General features: G+C 42.2%; 1 protein-coding gene across 1 annotated transcript in view; it reads left to right on the top strand.

The window, feature by feature from the left end:
- Positions 1-1,683: 1,683 nt before the first annotated feature.
- ZNRF2 (zinc and ring finger 2) overlaps positions 1,684-20,151 on the top strand; it is a 56,827-nt gene continuing 38,359 nt past the window's right edge. The window contains exon 1 of the mRNA XM_074839712.1: positions 1,684-2,600. Coding sequence (XP_074695813.1) covers positions 2,132-2,600 — 469 coding nt within the window. The 5' untranslated portion in view covers positions 1,684-2,131. The remainder of the gene's footprint in view (positions 2,601-20,151) is intronic.

The following is a 20,151-nucleotide window of genomic DNA, read 5'->3' as shown; positions in this document are numbered from 1 at the left end:
TGTCAGAACGACAAGTTAGGGCTGGTAGCCTCCTCTGCCAGCCCCAGTTACGGTACCGCTTCTTGTAAATTGAACTGTGAGCTGCACTGATGCCAGAAAGCGGCCACACGCAGTTGTAATGGAGATGGCAAAAAGAGGGGGAAAGGGAGGCCTTTGCACCTATTCACATCTGAGGGTGAGCATCAGAGATACCCCACGTGTACATCTTATGTATGTGTTACGCTTGTACATTACATATACATAATACATATAATAATGTACATGTAATAATTACATGCACATAATATGTATAGTATGTTACATAACACTTTGCCATTAAGATTTTGACCTGGTTTATTGTATTAATTGTGAAATAGCCTGGGTGCTATGCCGTTGCAACACTGGCATGAATGTCATGAATGTAGTTGGAATCCCTACCTAGATGGTGTGACGGAGTCCCGGGATGGTGTACAGCGCTGCTTCACGGTGACGTACCTTATTTTAGAGCAGATGGTAACCCGTAAAAACCAGCAGTTTACCTTGGATGACTGATTGTAGGAATCATGTTCATATAAATTCAATGTACATGACATCCAATATCACATACCTTTAAAGAACAAAATAAATTTATGTCTCTGATCGCTTTGTCATGAGCAAACCGAGCCCGTTATCCACATTGGTATAATTCACAGGGCCAATCTGTTTGGCTGTTAGTCAACCTCATCAATAACAACGGGAGTTTTTCTCTAAGTGAGAGACTGAGGTCTACGGGATTTTCCTGTACCGCCTGTGAAACAAAGATGAAAGAGATTTCCACCCTTCTTGTCCAGCTTCTCCCCCGCAGGTACCCTGTACCCCGAGAGCCAGGCTCACAGCAAGCCGCCCGCCTTGGAAGGCCCCGCCCGGGGAAGCGGCCCCTTACCCCGCCACGCCCAGGCCCAGGCCCAGGCGCGGGGAGCGGCGGGCGGCGCCCTTCGGCCCTCAGCCGGGGCCCGGGCATCCGGCCGCTTCGCCGAGGCTGCCGCGGCCAACCGGGCAGCGGCGCGGCAGGAGGGCACCGGCCGCCTCAGCGGGCCGCCTCCCGCCCTTCACCTGGCGGGACTCGACACTGAGCGCGGCCCCGGGGGAAGCGGCGGGGGAGGCGGGGCGGCCGCCGCGCCCGGCCCGCAACCACCGGCGGCACTTTGGCTTTTACCTCCTTCCCCGTCGGGGCGGCCGCTCCGGCACCCCGCGGCATTCGGCCCCTCAGGCGAGCGGGCAGCCGGCACCTGGCGGCACTGACCCTCAGGCGAGCGGGCAGCCGCTCCCCCCGCCCCGGGGGATGTGGGTGGTGTGTGTGTGTGTGTGTGTGTCCCGGCAGGTTCCCGCCGCAGCCCGGTCTCGGGGACTCGCCCTGCCGAGGGGAGCGGCCCCGGGGCGGCCTCGCCCAGCGCCCGCCCGCCTGGCCCTGCCCCGCACCTTGCGGGAGGAGAGGGGCAGGCGGCGGGGCGAGGCGAGGCGGCGGGCCTGGGCCATCGCGCCGCCCGGGGCCGGTCCCTCGCCGGGGGGGGAAGGAAGGAGAGGCGGCGGCTCCTGCCGCCGTAACCGCTCCCCATCCCGCCCGCTGGTGCCGCCCCCAGTATGGCGACACGGTAGAGGAGCGGCTGCGCCGGGGTGACCGCCCCCTCCCGCCTCCCCCGGCACAGGCACGGCGCGCCGCGGGCGAGCGAGCGGCCTCGGCGGCGCTGCTGCCGCCGTTGCCCCCCACAGGGCTCGGCGGAGGAGGAGGAGGAGGAGGATGGCGGCGGCGGTCCCGGCGGCGGCGGGCGCAGCAGCAGCAGCGGTGGCGGGGCCGAGCGGCCGCGCGGCGGGAGCCAGCACCGTCCCGAGCAGCTCATGGTGGCGCCCCAGACCCGCCAGCAGCGGCCGCCCCGGGGCCGCCAGCTGAGCCGGATCCTGACGGGCGGCTTCTCCCCTCTCGGCACCGACCCACCGAGCGACCCGTTCCCCTCCCCCGGCGCGCCCTCTCCCCCCTACGCCCCCGGTCCCCGGCGCGACTCGCCCCTCGGATCGCCCCCGCCGCGGCCGGACTCCCACCACCCCCGGGCGCCGCGGGGAAGGCGGCGGCGAAGGGCACCGGGCAGCGCCAGGAGGAGGCGGCGGCGGCGGGACCATGGGCGCGAAGCAGAGCAGCCCCACCGCCGCCAATGGCCGCACCCGGGCGTACTCGGGCGGGGATTTACCTTCCTCCAGCAGCAGCAGCAGCGGCGGCGGCGCTAACGGGACCGGCGGGCGCTCGGCAGGCGCTGGCGGGCGGTACGCGCACCTGGCGGCGGCGCCTCCTCACGCCGCTCCCGGAGGCGCGACGGCGGCCGGCGGAGCAGCGGCGTCGGTGGCCGCGGGGTCGGCTCCCCGGAGCAGGTCCTTAGGGGGGGCCACCGCCTCCGGGGCCCGGGCCGCGCAGTCCGCCTTCAACATCCCCCACAGCAGCGGCCCCTACGGCTCGCAGGACTCGGTCAGCAGCACCCCGGAGGAGGGCGGCCGGGAGCGGGCAGCGGGGGGCGGCGGCGGGGGCTCCTCCGGCGGGCCCCGGCTGGTGATCGGCTCGCTGCCCGCTCACCTCTCGCCGCACCTGTTCGGAGGTAAGGGCCGGGAGGGCCGAGCGGCTTCTGCCGCCGCGGCGGGGCTGGGGGCTCGGCGGGCCGGGGGGGGCGCGGGGGGTGTGGGGTCCTTCCCCGGCGCCGCGGCGGGACGGGTAAATGAATCGTGACTTCGGGGAGAGCGGCGGCTCTCCCAGTCTTGAGCCCGCCCGGCGGTGGGGGTGGCACGGCTTGGAGATGGGGTTTTCAGGGGAGCGTCCCCCATTGTTTGTCACAAGAGCTGTGAAGGGGGGAGGTTAAAAATGAAACGAAGCCCGCGGCGGTGCGCTCGGGACGGCGAGGAGGAAGCGGAGCCTCTCCGGCCGCGACTTTAGACTGTAATAGCTGTAATCAGTGCCTGTGTAAATACTCTTGCCTGCTACTTACATAATTAGAATTTAATTGGATCATGTGTCTCCGCAGTTTATTCTAAAATGGCACCAAACCCCTCTTTAAGTACTGATTAACACGTGGCTGATGCTTGTTCCTCTTTCCGAGTTCTCGGGTCTGAAAGTCGATTAAGAAAAAAAGAAGTTAAAGGAAGTTTCTTTGCTTATTTTCCCCCTAAGAGCCGAGCCGAGCCGGATTAGCTGTCCGTGCCGCTGAGGCGCAGGCTTGCAGCGCCGGCACCGTACAGCCTTGAGGACGGCCGCGTGTGCGCTTGAGGCAGGAGAAACACTCAGCTCAACTCTGAATTAACCGAGAAGCTGAGGCCCTTTAAGAGGCATATTAAACGTGGAGCAAGTTGTCATAGTTTTTTGTCTTTCCCGTGATACTGAGATGAATAGGGGCTGGTGTAGGACTTGCATTTTACTGCCTGCGTTCTTTACCTTAAAAATCTGCCTGTAAGTTGCCAACCGCTTTCAGAGTTGCTGACTGCTTTTGGTACTGCTTATTCTAAAGGTCGTTGGTCGAGTAAGTCAAACGTTAAGATGCAAGGTGACTTTTTTAGTGGATTCATTCTCTTCATAATTCTAATATACATGCATATTATAACCTGTCTGAATACTAACCAACTTCCCCAAACGCTTTCTTTTAGGAAGGAGGAGGCTAATGTAAAATTCCTATGTTTCTGTATTCTAGTTAATCCATTTGTGAATGCTACTTGTAGTAGGCTGGGGTTTCTTATTTTTGGTAATGCAACCTGGTTTTAGCCAAAGCAGAGCTTCTTCAGTCTGACCCTTGTAGGGTGAGCAAGGTTTCTGTCACGTGGCTTGCCACCAATGTGTCGCCCTGAAGACAGCATAGCTGTTACTTCCTACATCTAAAATCTGCCTCCTCCCAGTGCAATGGTTGAACGTTAACAGAAAGCTGTCAAACCCAATTATAATAAAGGAATATTTGCCCTTCAGAAAGAAAACATAACTATTCTCATAGGACCAAACTGCTCAATAGGAGTGCTTTGTTGCAAGGATGCTCCTTATACCACCATGGTAGCTTGTGGGGGAAGAAGATGCATGTGTTTCTCTTGGTGGTGAAAGTGTACCCCACCACGGAGTATCGTGCAGTTCGTGCTAAGCACAAGGGAATCGGTAAAATATGTAGCCAGTTGTTGCTCAAAGGTAAAACTTTTTTTTCCCCCTCCTTGCCTAAACATTGTCTTGCAACCTGACTTGCTGCCAGGAGGGACTGGATTAAATGTAAATGCAGCGATGAGGATCAATAACCTAGGAAACTGTTTATTCAGATGCAGGAAGGTCTCTTCAGAATAACTGAATTTGATCGTACTTTTCTATAGCACGCAATAATCTATTAATGGCTGTACTACACCATATTTTGTCTTTTGCAAATCTCTGAAATTGGCATATTAAAGAGGATATAGGCTGAAATGATGCAAAGCTTGTTACTTTTCCTGGTGAGGAAGAGCGCCAGGAGGGGTACACTCTCTTCATCTACTGACTAAGAAATAAGGCATCTTGTATGTTAGGCGTTTGAGTGGCAAGTTTCAAAATACACTGTCCTTATGTGGTCACAAGATGGTCATGAATCTACTTGCTTTTTCTCTTCTAAAAATCTTAGTATTTTTTATAGGGATGAATAACTGTTTAATCATAAAGCTGCAACACTTGTGAAGAAGGCCTCACTTGAAACATCACTCTTTTTTGCAATTTAAATATTCTGTAATATCAGTGATACATTATACCACATCACATTGAATGCTGGCATCCTTATTTCGCCACGTGCTTTGTGTTTGCTTGATTCCTTGTAATAACCAGACGCTTAGAATGAGTGGCCCCACTGGAGATCATACATCAGTAGCATCAGTGTGGTGAAAAACAACTTGAAGCATTGTTTTTGGCGTGATGGTAACTAGCTCAAGCCTGTCTAGGTGTGGTATCTGGCATTTATCTTGTATCTCATGAGCATGCTTGAAGTTCCCTCCCTTGTTTTGTAACTCGCAAATTAGCTGAATTGTTTCTTTTTGTCTCGAAAACTACTGAAATTAATTTTGATAATTAGCATAGCAATTCTGTGAAAGTGAAAATAAAAAAGAACACGAATAACTTCCGTAAGTTGAACTGAATCTCCAACTATGTATGTTTTTAGGCATACTGCTTGGCTTCATCAATCAGTGACACGTGGGTGTTGCATTTGTTAAATTACTGTAATTAATTTGCCATTAGTGAATTACACTCTATTGTCACTTTTACTGAGCAGCTTTGCATGCTGAAGTAATGTATAAATATTAAGTCTCTAATGTAACATACTTAAATCCATACTATGCTTGTTAATGTGCCATTTGAACGAGAATATAAAAAGTATTATGTTATTGTATGTTAATGTATTGGAAAGTATGATCAGTTATTTTCTCTCTTCCTTTAATAGGAACTGTAGTAGTAGCAGCAGCCTTTCCTGACTGTGAGGGTCTGATGTTCCTGTCTGACCTCAGCCCTTTATGACCAAAGTATGACAGAGTAAATACTGCTATGTAACCTTATGTCTCGTCTCAGGGAGAGTTCAATTTACTGAATAATTGGGGCCTTGGTCTCACGAAAAAAGAAATATACATGCGTTCATCTTTTTGTGCTGCAAGCATGCCTGGAATAGACTTAGAGCATTAAGCAGAGTGAGACCCAAATTCCATAAGATCTTATGACACTCCCAGATGCAGAGGCCAAACCTGCGCGTGACGTTCAAGTGCTTTCTTGCAACACAGCGCCGAGTTCCAGCTTCCTTTAAGGTGATAACACTGTTATTAGGAATTTTGACCAGTAGTTTCCCGCTCTGTTCCTCAGTGAATGGAACTTCCCCTCTTTCCCAGTCCCACAGTAAATATTCTTATCTTCCGTTAAGAACCGCATGTAGAAGAATTGGCCTTGAGATCTACAGTTACTTCTTAAAAACACAGAGGAAAAACTAAGTATTACTGCCTAGACTGTTGGCAGTGCAGCAAAGCTACTGCTGTAGTTACAATATAGCTTGGTTTTGCCAGTGATGCTTGCGACAACTGGTTCAGTTAAAAATGGATGGTCTTTTGGAAATTTCTTTGCTTTGAGTAACTGCTGATGTGTTACTTCTGTCACTTAAAATGTTGACAGCTCCTCAGAACCCACTTCATGTTTGTTATCCTCCTTCTGGGTGGTCACAACAGGGAGAATTCTTGGTGAAAACACATAGTATAAGTATCCTTCTGGTGTTCAGATTTCAATCTCTTCTTGGGAATGTTGTTGTAAGACAAGAATAAAGCCTTTAAATATTTTTTTGTCTTTAAAAGTCTCTTAGGGAAGGATATGTAAAAATTCGACGGAAGATAGCAGAAATGTTACATATTGAGTCTCTTAAATTTCCACATCAGTTTTTCATTCAAGTTGATTGAGGAGAGACTGTACAAGTATTATATGAAATCTCAGACTGTGTTATATGTGGTCATATACAATTTTATAGGATGTGTTTATAGACAAGTTTTTAAATATATATTGTCAGATACAACTGTTGACAGGTCTCAGGCCTATGTCAAGACTTGGAGTAATAATTTGGAGATTAAGTTGCATCTGTTCAACTTTATTAGGAGAAGGAAGCTTGTTAGGCTTTTTAGGTTCTTAAGCCAAATCATGATCAGGCTTTTTTATGAAGTACTTCATGGTACAGGATTTATTGTCAGCTACTGAATGTACATAGCACAGTATGGGTTGAACCTTATCGGTATGTTATAGTGGCATTTGTTTGTAATAATAGCTGGTAGAAGTAATGAATGAATTCTTCACTCTATAGAAGAAAGTTCGTGAAAGCTTGAGGTTATAACCTGAATTACTTAAATCTTGTTTTGGTTTCCATCTGATCTGTTTAGTTATATGGTACATTTGAATATGTTCTTGAAGTTCTCTTCATCTTTCTCACACCTTTTCTGGGTGGGGGGTATGACTATCTTCCTTGCCCTTCTTTCCCAGTATCACACAAGTACTATTGCTTTGAGAATCTGTGAAACTCTTCAACACTCCAGACTTCAGTGGTGCTCCTGTTTTGCTAGCCGAAGTTGTAGCTCTGAGGTCTCTGCCCCCTGAGGTGGGAGAAGCGTTGGGAAGTGTGCTTTGCAACAAGACTGTTGGGATAGCCTCATGTTAGAAGCAGTGAAACTTGCTACTGCAATTTCAGGCTGGATACCTTGGTACAACTTAAAATACCTTCTCTTCCTGGCAGTTGGGAATTTTTTTTTTTATGTTTGAGGAAGGCCAGTGAATCTTCAATAAAATATATTTCTCTAAATTACTTTCTACTCATTCAGAATGAGGGAAGAGTGTAAGGATTTGGTCTAATAAAAGCTATGTTTTTTCCATACAAATTCTGCCTTTTTTTAGAGGTATGATAACACTGCTATTTGCTGCTGTGAACACAAAAATTTTCAGGTGCATTTTCAGATAGTTTTGCTGTTGCAGTTCGTAGGTCTTACAAGGTGCAGAACAGTGAAAGCTAAGAGGCTGTTGCTGCTTTGGTGTTTTGATTTGTTTCTATTCACTTGGCTGCACCAGTGAAACACAATCACATCTATGTTTGTCCACTTTGGAAAAATGAGAGCAATAACAATGAGAGGCTGGCTTGAAGTCTGCTGATTGTAGAAGAAGGTTACAATGGAGACCAGTCTGAAAGCTGGAAGAAATAGAAACATACACATAACTTCACAACAACCACAGACGGGGGATAGATAGATGTGCTTCATTTTCTCTTCAGTTATACCGATGAGTTGACTCCTAAGTGAGAGAAAGAGTCACTTCTGCAGTCTCTGAAGATACGTGAGGTTTTGGAAATTTATTAGCATTCCATTAACCAAAATACAGATTGAAAAATCCAGTGTGCTAGGAAAGCAGTCCAAGGGTAAGTCTATTGATAAGGAGTTTTGGAAGAGCTGTTCTGACAGATGGGTTTGAGGAATCCCATCCCTTTTCAGGGTCTCACTGTGTTTAGTGGGCTCTGTTGTTCCTGCGTGCATACAGTGGGCAGCATACAGTTCCTGGTTGGGAGCAGAGATGTAAACTCTCCTAAGGAGGGGACAGGAGAAAGTAGCAAAAAGTTCAACACCACCATCCACCTGCTCCAGCTCAGTCAGGAGAGTGCTTTTAGTCTCAAATGTTAAGTGTTTGGACAAATCGGCTAAAATAACTGTTTGCATCTTCTGGTAGTGCTAGTGAAGCTCCTGGGAGCCATGTTTTGTTTCCTTCAGTTGGAGACAGGTCTCTGTGATGAGGAGAGGCTTGAGACACTGGAGTAATGACTGAGGTGAGTGATAGAGGGTCTTTGAAGGGCTGCTTCTCCTCCTGCCCAGCAAACAAAAGGGGTTAGGAGAAGCCAAATAATAAAAATGGCAGCACTGCATTTAGGGGAGAAATGTAAATAGTTAATCGTCTGAAGAAAAGGAAACAGCCCAATTGTAATAGCATATATAAATATTTCTTTTGGCTATGAAGACAGCGATAATACCTGATTGAGCCTTTGCAATGCCAGTTCAAACAAAGGCCTTCCTCTTTAATGTCTTCTGAATACCTATCTAACCTTGATATCCTGACAGTGTGCCTCTCCTCATGTTCTCACATAATTGCAGACTAGTCTCCAACAATCTTCCAAGTCATTTCTTTTTCTTATAAAGAAAGCCTTTTGTCACTGCTAGAAATTCAAAACTATTTTTAAACTGCGTTGCCTACCCATCTGTTTGGGTAAGTTCTCCTATTCCCGTTCCTGCCAGCTGCTCATGGAAAACTTCATTGTATACATGTTCTTGATTTGCTGTCTTAGCCTTGCGTGAAACTTTTAAGTTTTGAATAATGTTATGAAGATTTTTGGGTAGGTTTCCCCTGCTATTTGCAGATGCATGAACCAAATTTGTATTATTTTCAAGATTTTTCTGCAGTGTGTCTACTGGTCATTAATGGTTTAATTAGTTTCAGGAGAGACATATTGTCTTTTCTACAGATTGTGTTCATTTACTGTGGTAATGGAACATGTTGTTCTTGCAGATGTTTAACCCATGGAAAGAAATAGTGAGAAAGCTTTGAGTGCTCTGAGTTTCCATTTTGGAATATCTTTAAAGACTTGCATCTTATCAATCAAAAGAAAACAATTTGTATGAAAAACACAATTACCTGAGTAAAACCAGAACAGCACTTCTTAAACACCCAGGAAAGTTTTTGCTGTCTACTCTCTGGTTAGGTATTTCCTAAACAAGTGCCTATGTTCCCAAGACCACCTTTCCTTTGTAAATGATCATCGTGGACTTTCATAAGGATGTCTCGGTGTGCATCCAGAACTCTTTGACATCTATTGTTCAGTAGGCTTCAAATTCCTGATGCTTGCAAAAATGGGAGGGTAAGCCATAGAAAGAATGAGACCGGTTCTCACTTTCACTCAGGACATTCTTCTGTTTTGTCCATGGAAATTGCATAGTATTGACCTAGAGACGTCAGGAAGCATGCAGAAAAATCTCATAGGGCTCGGGATGTCTGCCTGCCCGCCAAACAAAATATGAAATGTTGTGTGGGATTTGACTCTGTTACTCTTAGTCGTCTTTAGGAACTGACCTACTTGAGTGTTTTCTTCTTCCCTGTCTGCTCTGTCTAAAAGTCAGACCACCACAGCCTGTGAATAGTCCCCAAAGGGTGGGTGTGCTGCATACCATTGTGGATATTTTTAGTAGATTCTGTTTGCTGACTGACTTGGTGTGCTATAAATACAGAGTTCTCATCTGGCATGCACTTTGCATGTCTTTTAGTAACTTACAATAAATTCACCTAAGAATAATGGCAAGAAAAAAAAGAGCTGTTACAATTTATTTGGCTTTCCATACAAAGTGTCATTTATATAAAGCAATTATTTAGCAACATTTTAACTGTAATTGGCTTTTAAAACTAGTGGTGTTCAAAACACTTCCTAGTTGGGCTACCATAATTAGTCCCTATGTCAGATTGATTTATACTGCAATTTCACAGAATCACAGAATCATCTAGGTTGAAAAAGACCTTGAAGATCATCTAGTCCAACCATTAACCTAACCCTGACCGTTCTTAATTCATTACGGTTTTAAAAATTGAAGGTGGGGTTTTTAGTTATGAGATGTTAGTTGAGCATCTGAAGTAGTATCAATGCTAGTAAATGACATTCTTTGTTATGTCAGTACTAGCACATTGCCTGGACATGCATAAAGGCTATTCTGTGAGGAAAAATGAAGTTGTAGTTAATGATTCTCCTCGAAATTTTTTTTCATCAAGTATTGGTGTATATACATTTGCTTGAGTTGAAATATAGTTAAGCCACTTAGCACATCTTTTAAATCATTAGGACTCAATGCAAAAAGGGGAGGGACCCATGTCTTATTAAAATACAGATGCATTGAGTATTGAATTTGACACAAAATTGAAGGATGGGTTCTTGCTGAATTGCACTAAGCATAACCTAAATGCAGTTCTTCTGTACTGCTAAAATAAAAACTGTCATAGTGTACACTAACAGATGTGGCCTTCATGAAAGATGCTTAAAACTGGTGAAGTCTTCCATGTGCAGCAAAAGAGAAGACTGCTTAGAAGTGCTTTCTGCAGATTGCCTGAACAACAGACAGTATTTTTGAGAATTTTAAAAAACTGTCTTTTATAATGAAATCTGGACCAATCTGGTGATAGTCTTTCAGAAAACTCAGAAAATAAACTGTCTCCCTACCAAGAATCCTCATAGTTCCCTGAAATTCATGTCACTTTTGAATCCTGACTTCCTGCAACTATCAGGAGTTTTACTTCTTGTGAACTGAAGAACATCACTCCTCCTTGATTCTTGACCATGAATATGAAGTTCCAGTATAGGGAAAAGTCTTGCCTGTCTTGAGAAGATGCTGTGGCCCTCTCAAATAGAGCAGAGCATCCTCAGTTAAGCAAACTTCAGAGAGATAATGGTGGACAATCTCCAGAATGTAAAGAACTGTGTCAATAGTAAAATGCAGATCTCTATGGTCATTTAACTGCTTTCACTGTGAGACAGTCTTTGTTCTTCTCATTGTCTTTGCTGCATCAACAAGGATGACTAGAGTAGCCTAAAGCAGGGATACTAAAGTCTAAGATGTCAGGCTTGAGGATTTGTTGTCCATTTTCTTGGGTGTTTTGCTGTCCTTTGGGCAGAGTGAGTTTAAAATCACACACCTGCATTCTGAATATTGGAAGGCATATTATGCTTGTGCAGCAAGTGGCTCAGGGCTTCTATAGTCTCTTAAACTGGATAAGCATGATTCATCTTCAGAGGTGATTTTGATGAAGTGTCCTGAGACTGAGTTCAGGTGTGAAGGGCCCAAATACAGGGTTACCTATGCAACTTCCCTCTAGAGCTTTTTAATTTTTGTGTTGTGATTTTGAAACCTTAATGGTTAATTAAGATTGGTTTGAGTGTTTTGGTTTGGGTTTTTTCCCCCTTATTGATGTGGGTATAGTTATTAGAGGTAGTCAGATCAATGTGGACTTATACTTGTTGTATTTCTATATTGGGAGTAGTACTAAATACATAACAAGTAGTTTGTCTAAGTTCAGAACAAACCAAAAAAGACTCCAATTTTTGTTAAAGCTCTATTAATCTATTAATGAATCACAATTCCAAAATAATAAAATATAATGGTAAAACTACTTTTGTATTTTTGAAGTTCTTTTTAAAGAAATAAAATACCTGGTTCACCCGTGCAATAGAGCCATAAGGCTGTCTGAAGAGAAATGATCTACTAGAACAGCATGTGAGTGAAAACGGCATGAAATTCACATATGTAAAAGGGCTGCACGCTATCAAAGAAACACCCTTTGAATATCTAATTCAGCTGTCTGAACATTTGAATACTAGATGACTAACATTTAGATACTAGATGACAAGCGTACAGGCATTGCCTCACTTCTTAAGGACTGAATTATATTACTCTTCAGTTAGCTTTAATTGTATGTTTGCTACAACTCAGCCTTGGATTAGTTTATATCCATGAATTTGTGTGTTTTGTAAGCGATAACACTTCAAAGACAGATGATACTGGGCTTCTCCATAACCATGGATGTGAAAAACCAAAGTGTTTAAAATGCTTTTGAAGTAACATACAATACTGAAATAGCTTTCAGTTTGGAGGAAATGCAGATTCCATTGTTGGCATAATAAACCATGTGCTAAAATAAACTTTGGTTTTCACACACTCAGTAAGACCAAGATCCAGTGACAGCATACAGCTAAGGAGTGGAGGAAATGTTCTGTACAAATGTGGGACTAGTCCTGCTGCAAAGAAAGAAATGAGAAGGCTAACACAAATAATGTGGTCTACATTGTGCAAGTGTGGGGGATGATGTGTTCCACTGTGCCTCTCCAGTTGTAAGGCACATGGTTGTGTTCAGCTGATGAAGTCAAAAGCAGCTGATGGACACATTTGGAGCTGGAGGGCAAGAGTTCCTGCTAGTGGGCTGGGTTGGTATACAGGCCTTTCCTCTACAGGTGTGCAGGCAACCAACCTTTTAAATGTATTGAATGATTGTACATTTTGCTTTAAAGCTTTATTCAGAAGAAATGTTCAAAAGAGTTTTAAGCTCAGATGATATAATTTCTTGACATTAAACAGTTGGGGAAAACTGTTGATTTGTGAAAAGTGGACTAAAATTAAGCTTTGTGAAGACCACTTGGGCTGACAGCAGTGTTGAAATTGCTTGTTCCTATTCACACAGATAAGGCAAATCTATGCTGTCATGGAACCAGAGGTCATGCAGTAGTTGTCGAAAGTATTCTAGTTTTTAAATTCTAGCCAGTATTGATTTTCTTTTAGGGATTGGCTAGCTGTAATCTTTGATCAAAGAATTTTGACCACTGGCTAAATACATTAAAAAATGTCAAATATTTAACAAGTTTTTCAAAAAAATATTTATTACTAAGTGACAGAGCAAAAAATTTCCAGGGCCTCTGCTGCAGTCATTGCTTTTAGTAGTGTTAGAAAAGTCAGTAGGAATTAATGTTTGTAATTTCCTTCAACTCTTGGAAAAATTTTACTCTGAACAGTCTTTATCAATAAGGATGACTTGCCTTATATTTGTTGTAACAGACATGGCAGTCTTTCTCTGCAAAATACTTGCAGATGTATGGCTGTTGTCTGATTTTTATTCAGTGGACTAATGATATTGACCTCCATTTTAGCTGAATTTTAATTTACTGATGCAAATACTGGCATACGGATTTTGTATTTTATCCTGGTATTTTACGGATGAAAAACACATACTTAGCAGCAAAACTAGGAGTAGACAAAAGCATCCAAAAATGAAGCTGATCCCTGTGAAGTATACGGGAGAAATGGTTCTTGTATTTTGCTGTCCACAGGTTATTCCTTCCATCTCTGCCATTCCACCTGTTCTTACTTAACTAATGAAAATGGCAAGCGTAGCGTGTGGGGTGTAGTGTGGTATTGAATGAGGGTGTAGCATGGTATTGAATGTTGTTGGCTTTTCAAGTCCAAAAAGTGATACAGCCATGTTGTTTGTTTGGTGGTGGATCTGGATTGCTAACTATGCTGAGAAACAGTGTGCTGGGCTAATTAATGTAGCTATACTGCCTTTTAATAACAGAAATTACTCTAGCTACAGGTCTGATATAATGCGCTGAGAATGGGAGACCTGAATGTATTCTGGTCTAGATGAGATGATATCAATTTGAGGATTATTCTGATTTTCCCCTTGTTTTGCTCAACAAATACCTTAGCTTGCAGGTTAAGTACACAAAAGTGATGCATAATTTGTCAATATGAGGAAGGCTCTTAAATGCTTGCAAGTAGTCAAATGTCTCTACTTTTATTTAACTGTAATATTTGTAAAATGTTCTGCATTTTACAAAGTGCTGCAAAATACTAATTATAAGATGCACCTCTTAGGACTCTTATTTTTCTTCCTTTTCCCATCATGGATTTGGACTATTTCTGGGCTGTTTGACAGCTGTGTCCTGTGGCAGCTTATTCTTAACTGTAAAACTTTGTTAGCTGTAGAATGCAAGCATTCTTTGAAATATGTTTAAAAACAAATGTTTGTATTCAACATGTGGCTGGCCTGACACTACCCATAAAGATGCAGAATTAAAATAAGTGAAAAACATAAGTACCCCAGAAAATTTTAACCTCAAAGAAATCCTCTGAAAAAGATGCCAAATTTGTAAGCAAGAGGGAGGAGGGGACAATTCTGTATGGAATGGTGGTGTTTGTTACATTACTCTTACCTGGAGGGAATCAGGATGCATGGATATTTGTGCTGATACAGTTGTTTTCCAATCTCTTAAACTGTGATCCTGTGACACACTAAAGCTGTGTGTGTGTGTGTGTTTAGCTTGTTCAGAGCCTCTCCTTTTTTCTTCCTTTTCTCTGCCCTCTTGCTGTTTTCTGTGCGGATGAGTCATCTTACTCGCTATGCTTGTATTAGTAACTGAAGTGCTATTGGAAACAAAAATAAATTGCAGAAATACTGATTTAGCTGGATATTTAAAATGTTCCTGTTTTTTAAAAAAAATCAGTGTCTTAGTTTAGGACTTTTTTCTTTTTTTCCTAGGAAGACATGATTTTGGATAGTATATTTAATCAGGATTTTAAGTTACCCTGGTTTTATCTAGCAATAGTTGTATCTGTAGTATTAATGGAGGAGTAACACTGAAGAGAAACATGCTGAAAGAGATAATTAGCTCTATATCAAATAGAAGAGAGGCCAATTTGATGAAATTATTTTAGGGTATCTGTTTGTAGGTATTTTCTTGTCTCCAGTTTTTTTAATTTGTATTTACCGAAACTTGAAAATTGAGACGTAAATTTTTCTTTTTGTTAGCGGTATTTTGAAGCGCATACAAGTTAAAACTGATTAAAGTTGCTTCCTCAAAGATCTAACTGGGTAAATGTGCTCTACATAGAGCACAAGGCATTAAAGCCTGGAACTTAAATGTCCACATATTAAATTCTAATCTCAGTTTTCTGTTTATGCTTTACAGATGTGTGAATTTACAAAATTAGACATTTGTAATTCCATTTCAGACATGTGAAACTTCATATAGAAATAGGAAAGGAAGAAAAGCTTCAAGTCAGTACCTTGTTTTTCTTGCATTTTCCCTACTGTAGTTTCTCTCTGACATATTTAGCCTTGTGCTCCTTCAGGGAGTGATGATAAATGTACTAGGTACAATGTTTCTAAGCTACTGGTACATCTAAACCACGATGAGGACAGCTTTACTCAGCGAGTCTTACGTGTGCAGAACTTTTGGTATGCTCACAAATCTGCCTTGAAGAGCATAATCCTATTTGTCAGAAATTGTCATATATAACTGACAAGGATTCCTTCCTCTGCTGAAGGAAAGGAGCTCCCTCTGTAATCTCAGTATTCACATCTTTAAATTGTTAGATTTATAGCCCTCTGCAGAAATTCCTAAACTGCAAGGTAATTTTAATGGTGCTTTCCTAACCCTGAAAGTCAGTGAATGGTATGACAATTGAACCCTGTAATTGAGGATTAGGAATATCACCACAATATCTTGTCCATAGAGGGGTAAATATAGAGGAAGGATACAGCTACTACAGTCAGTTATTGTTGTATGCAATACTTAAACAGTGCATTTTCCTTTCTCACACAGTGTGTTGGAAAATAACAGGCCTTGCTCTTGACATTATAAATTAATTTTCATGATTATTTTTAGGTTAGTAGGCATACAATGTTTTTTCCTGAAAAACTTTACACAAAAGGGGTTACAAGAACAGATTTAATTCTAATGAGTGATGGGTGGGTGAAAGTCTCTTTGTTGATGATCACAGCAGGGACTTTGAGGTTAACAGTTCCTTCCCGGCACTGGAATGCAGGATCAGTTGGGTTTAGCCCATTTTGAGCAATTGATGCTTATCTATTCTGTCTTAATTTCTTAATGGAAAGCCATCCATTTCCTTGAGTATTTTATTGTGACAACTAATTTTACCACTGGAAAACTTCCTAATAAGCAAATTACTCTTACTATTTCAGAACTGATTCCCAATTTTGAATGCAGAAATTTGCAGTTGATGCATTTTTATAAATGGGTAGTTCTTTCTTCATTGCAAATATGAAGGGCTCTTTTTTCCTTTTCAATTGTACTTGACTCTTTGTAGCTATTAGATACAATTTCAACAATGTATATAGCCTTGAAATGTAAGTGAAGGGCATTTATTGCACTGTTACAGTTTAGTATCTCTCAATTTTTATATCTGCCTACTTTGAATTAGGCTTGTAGAAAGCTCTAATTTGCTAGATGTTTCTGACAAAAAAGGACCAGGATGGTAATGAAGCAGATGACATTTAACAGTAAAGTAACTGTCTTAAACTTAAGTTGCTGTTTCTGTCGGTCATTGCCTAGCCAGATTCAGGAGGACAGATTGATAAGAGACTTCATTAAAAACAGAATTATGTAGAGAGCTATCTGATATTACTATTTGTGTTAGCTGGTAAACTTGAAGTTGCTTCTTCCTGTATAAACAAGAAAGCCAACTGCAATTATTCTTTAAAACTCAAAGCATCTGATTAGGCTGTGAAAAACCTTTCCATGACACAGACAAAAGTACAGTTGTGACTGTACATACAAATTGGCACCAGTGGTGTATAAATAGAGGGGGATTTCAGATTTATTTTTTTTTACACTTGCATATACCTTGTCATCCTTAACACAAACTGCAGTTAGTATTGTTGCATCTTTGAGCCGTGAATATTGCCTAAAGACCAAGAGTAAAAACTATTAAAAAGGCTTGATTCTGGCCTGGCTGGAGAAGACAGACCTCACGTATTAATATATCGATTTGTGTCATTGTTGTGGTATTTGGCTAACTGCATTTAATAATAACAGGATTAACAAAAGAGTAATAGTCAAGGATAAACTGGTCAGGGTTTAATACACACTCTGTAGAAGCCAAAAAAGGGGAAAACCCAAAAGCCGAGGGGAGCCCCTGGCAGGGCAGAGACCCGTTCAGCACCCGCGCCCTGGACAGCTCAGGCGAAGCCTCTTCCAGGCGGGCGCTCCCCTCCAGCCCCTCCTGCTACCCGTGAGATGCGCCCGGTGCTGTAGCCGGGAGGTGAAACAAGGGACCTTTCGAGAATAGAACGCTTCATGCTGGCGCAAAGCTTTCTGTTTGGGCTACTGAATTGCATTTAAAAGACCAAGAGGTTGTGATAGACTCGTTTGCCCCAGTTCCCTGTGGTACAGAAAGCAGCTTTGACAGCCTTGAGAGCAGACCAGACAGACTTTCCCTGGAAGGCTTTTTGTAACTCATTTCTAAGTCTGACTCATATACCTACAGTTCCTATGTGTTGGTTCTTTTTTCTTTTTTAAAAAATCTTATTTGGGTTTCAGAAGTTCAATCTTCATCTATTTGTTCACTTTTATCCTAGAAGAAAGATTTCTTGTTGGCTTTCCCAGTCATTGGTAAGCTAGCTTCCTTGTTCTTAGTTTCATCTCTGTTGTTTGCTTTTCACATGGTTTAAGGACTTTCTGGAGCTAGTTCCTATTTTCTGCTAAAAGTTTTGTTAGTCTTGTAGTTTCAACAGGACTTCCCTGTTTGGTTCGTTCCAGTAAGTGGAAGTAGAAGAAGAAAAAGCAGGTTATACAGATCCTTTCTGTTATCACACTGTCTGTGCAGTTTTCTTTGATGCTGTGTGACACCACTTTCTTGAATGAGATGATTAAAATATTTGACCTTAAATGTTTAAAAACCTGGAGAAACTTCTGATGTGTTTTGAATTAGTATTAGAAAGATGCCTTAAACTGTAGGAGGCTCACTGAAAGATTAACCTTTCGAAATAACATTAGCTTTTCTTGACAAGAGGTTAAAATCTAGAAGGTGGTATTCTGAAATATTTACTTTTGAAAAGGGGTAGTTTTGCATCCAGTAATGCTGTGATAACAAGATAAGATCCATCTTTTGTGTGGAGGAAAAAGAACAAAACATGTAAATATTTAATTTCACTTAATGGCTTTCAAAGCCAAATGGAAAACACAGTAATACTTTGATTCATGTGTGAAAACAGGGTTTGTAAATACTTCAGTGACCTTTTTCCTTTCTTTTTGTGACCCAGCTGCAGAGAGCTATGTGGTTTGAATATTTTTTTCCCTATTGTTAAGTGCAGTTTATTTAAGATAGTATGTGCTTTTTTTCCTACTTATTGTTATCTTTTTACAAATGTCTTGCAGGATTTTCCTTAGGGGTGGGAATCCTAAGTAAATATTATTTCCTTTTTATGCTGAAAACCTTTTGGTATACTACCATACCATTACACTAACTTCTGTAAGAACATTGGCAGCTTTATTCAGTTTGTTACTAAACAAATAAAAAGGGAAGCCACGTGCATATCTTACACTCCCTTCCTAATGGAAGAAATAAAGTGAATTTCAGGAGGAAAAGAAAAGAAACAGGTTTTGCTATTTCAGTTGTTGGAGTACACCCATTTTAACTTCTAAATGAAAAATAGAAATACCATCATTATCAAAATTAGTATTAGTGTTTCCTCAATGTCCTGGAAAAGCTGTGTTTCCAAATCAGTTGTCCCTAACTTATGGGTAACTTTGCTTTGTTTGGGTTGGACCTCTTCCATCTGTCTGGGAACTGTGGCAAGCTGTTGCGTAATTTGCAGGGTTGCATTCCACTTTTCAATATTGTTTTTTCTTCCTCTCCTTAAACTTGCTTCATTGGAGATATGATATATAACATGAGCCAAAGGTTTTTATAGAAGTCACATTCTAGAAGTTATTTCCCTGGTGTTATAATTTCTTAGGTTTGGTATAAGAACTGTTTGTTCCCTGAGTAGTTACAGAAACATGCAGAGATTGGATAGTGAATGAAACACTATTCATATTTGCTTGGATGGGAGGGACATGGTTGGGGGTGGCACCCACCATGTACATTTACATTTAAATACTTTTAAAACCTGCTTTAACAGATAAGCCAGTGCAAGACAAAAGCTAGTAGTTTTATAAGAGGGTTTTTTTCCTTGCCTCACTTCCAATTTCTTTCTGTAAAACTGTCCCTGAGGGAATAGGAATTGATAATAAAAGTTGTCATAACTGGTGCTTTAGAAGATGTTCCTACATCTTTTATAAATTGTTTGTCTATTACCAAAAAAAAAAAAAAAGCTTTATAGCTGTCCATATCAATGCATTTAAGATCAGAATTTTTGTCTAGATTGGTTTTAAAGACTCACATTTGTGTATATGTGTTCTTGCCAGAATAGTAATAGATTGGAAGACTGTAGTGTCCTTTTAGTACTTTGAATTTATTCCAGAAGGCTTGCTGGTTTATTTTGCCAGATGGTACTACCTTCAACTTTGTAAGATACCAGGCTACGTCAAGAGCAACAATGATGTACTGCAGGATTTATAATCCCACCTGTGTTGTAGGTCAAGTAACATGCTGAATTGGCATAAATGCATCTGAAACATTCAATGTATTTTTTTAAGAGCCTAAATGAACTTTTTTCCCCTTGAAGCTGTCACTATGGTTCTAGAGTAACTAGGTGACAGCGAAACAAGATTAGTCTGTCTTGAGATCTAGAGCAACTTGTATGAACTTTGTTGCGGGTAGAAACCTGGTGAATGAATTGAAGTTTTTAATTTTCTTTCTGGAAATCATTGTGTAGATGTTAAGTGCTGTGAACTCCCTTCCTTAACTGAGAGCTTAATTTTCAATGTTGTTTTGAATGTCTCCGATGTCAATAAAAATGATCCTACCCACACAGTAGTGAAGAAGGGCAATTTTCATGTTTATGTTGATTTCTACCCAAAAGCATATTCTTGTATGTAAAATATTTATTATATTCCCATATGTATGACATAACCCTTCCAACTGCATCTGGTTTTTTCCCTTTAGGCCAGCTTCTGGACAGTTTTCATAGTTTTAGCTAAGGACTGTTTTTACAGCAAGAGCAGAATTTCTGTCTGTCCTACCACGTTCAGTGGAAAGTACCAGACAGACAGCGTGTCAGGCCAAAGTCTTCTGTTCACAGAACAAGTTCAGCATTCACTTTTTTCAACCTAAAGCTGGAGGATCTCCCTGAAAGATTAAACAGCTGTTAGTTTTCTGTAGCCTGCCTACTGCCCTGCAGAA

This window comes from Strix aluco, chromosome 1 (assembly GCF_031877795.1).
Source record: "Strix aluco isolate bStrAlu1 chromosome 1, bStrAlu1.hap1, whole genome shotgun sequence".
Taxonomy (NCBI): Eukaryota; Metazoa; Chordata; class Aves; order Strigiformes; family Strigidae; genus Strix; species Strix aluco.
The sequence above is the reverse complement of the archived record's forward strand: the minus strand, read 5'-3'. Positions and strand labels throughout refer to the sequence as shown.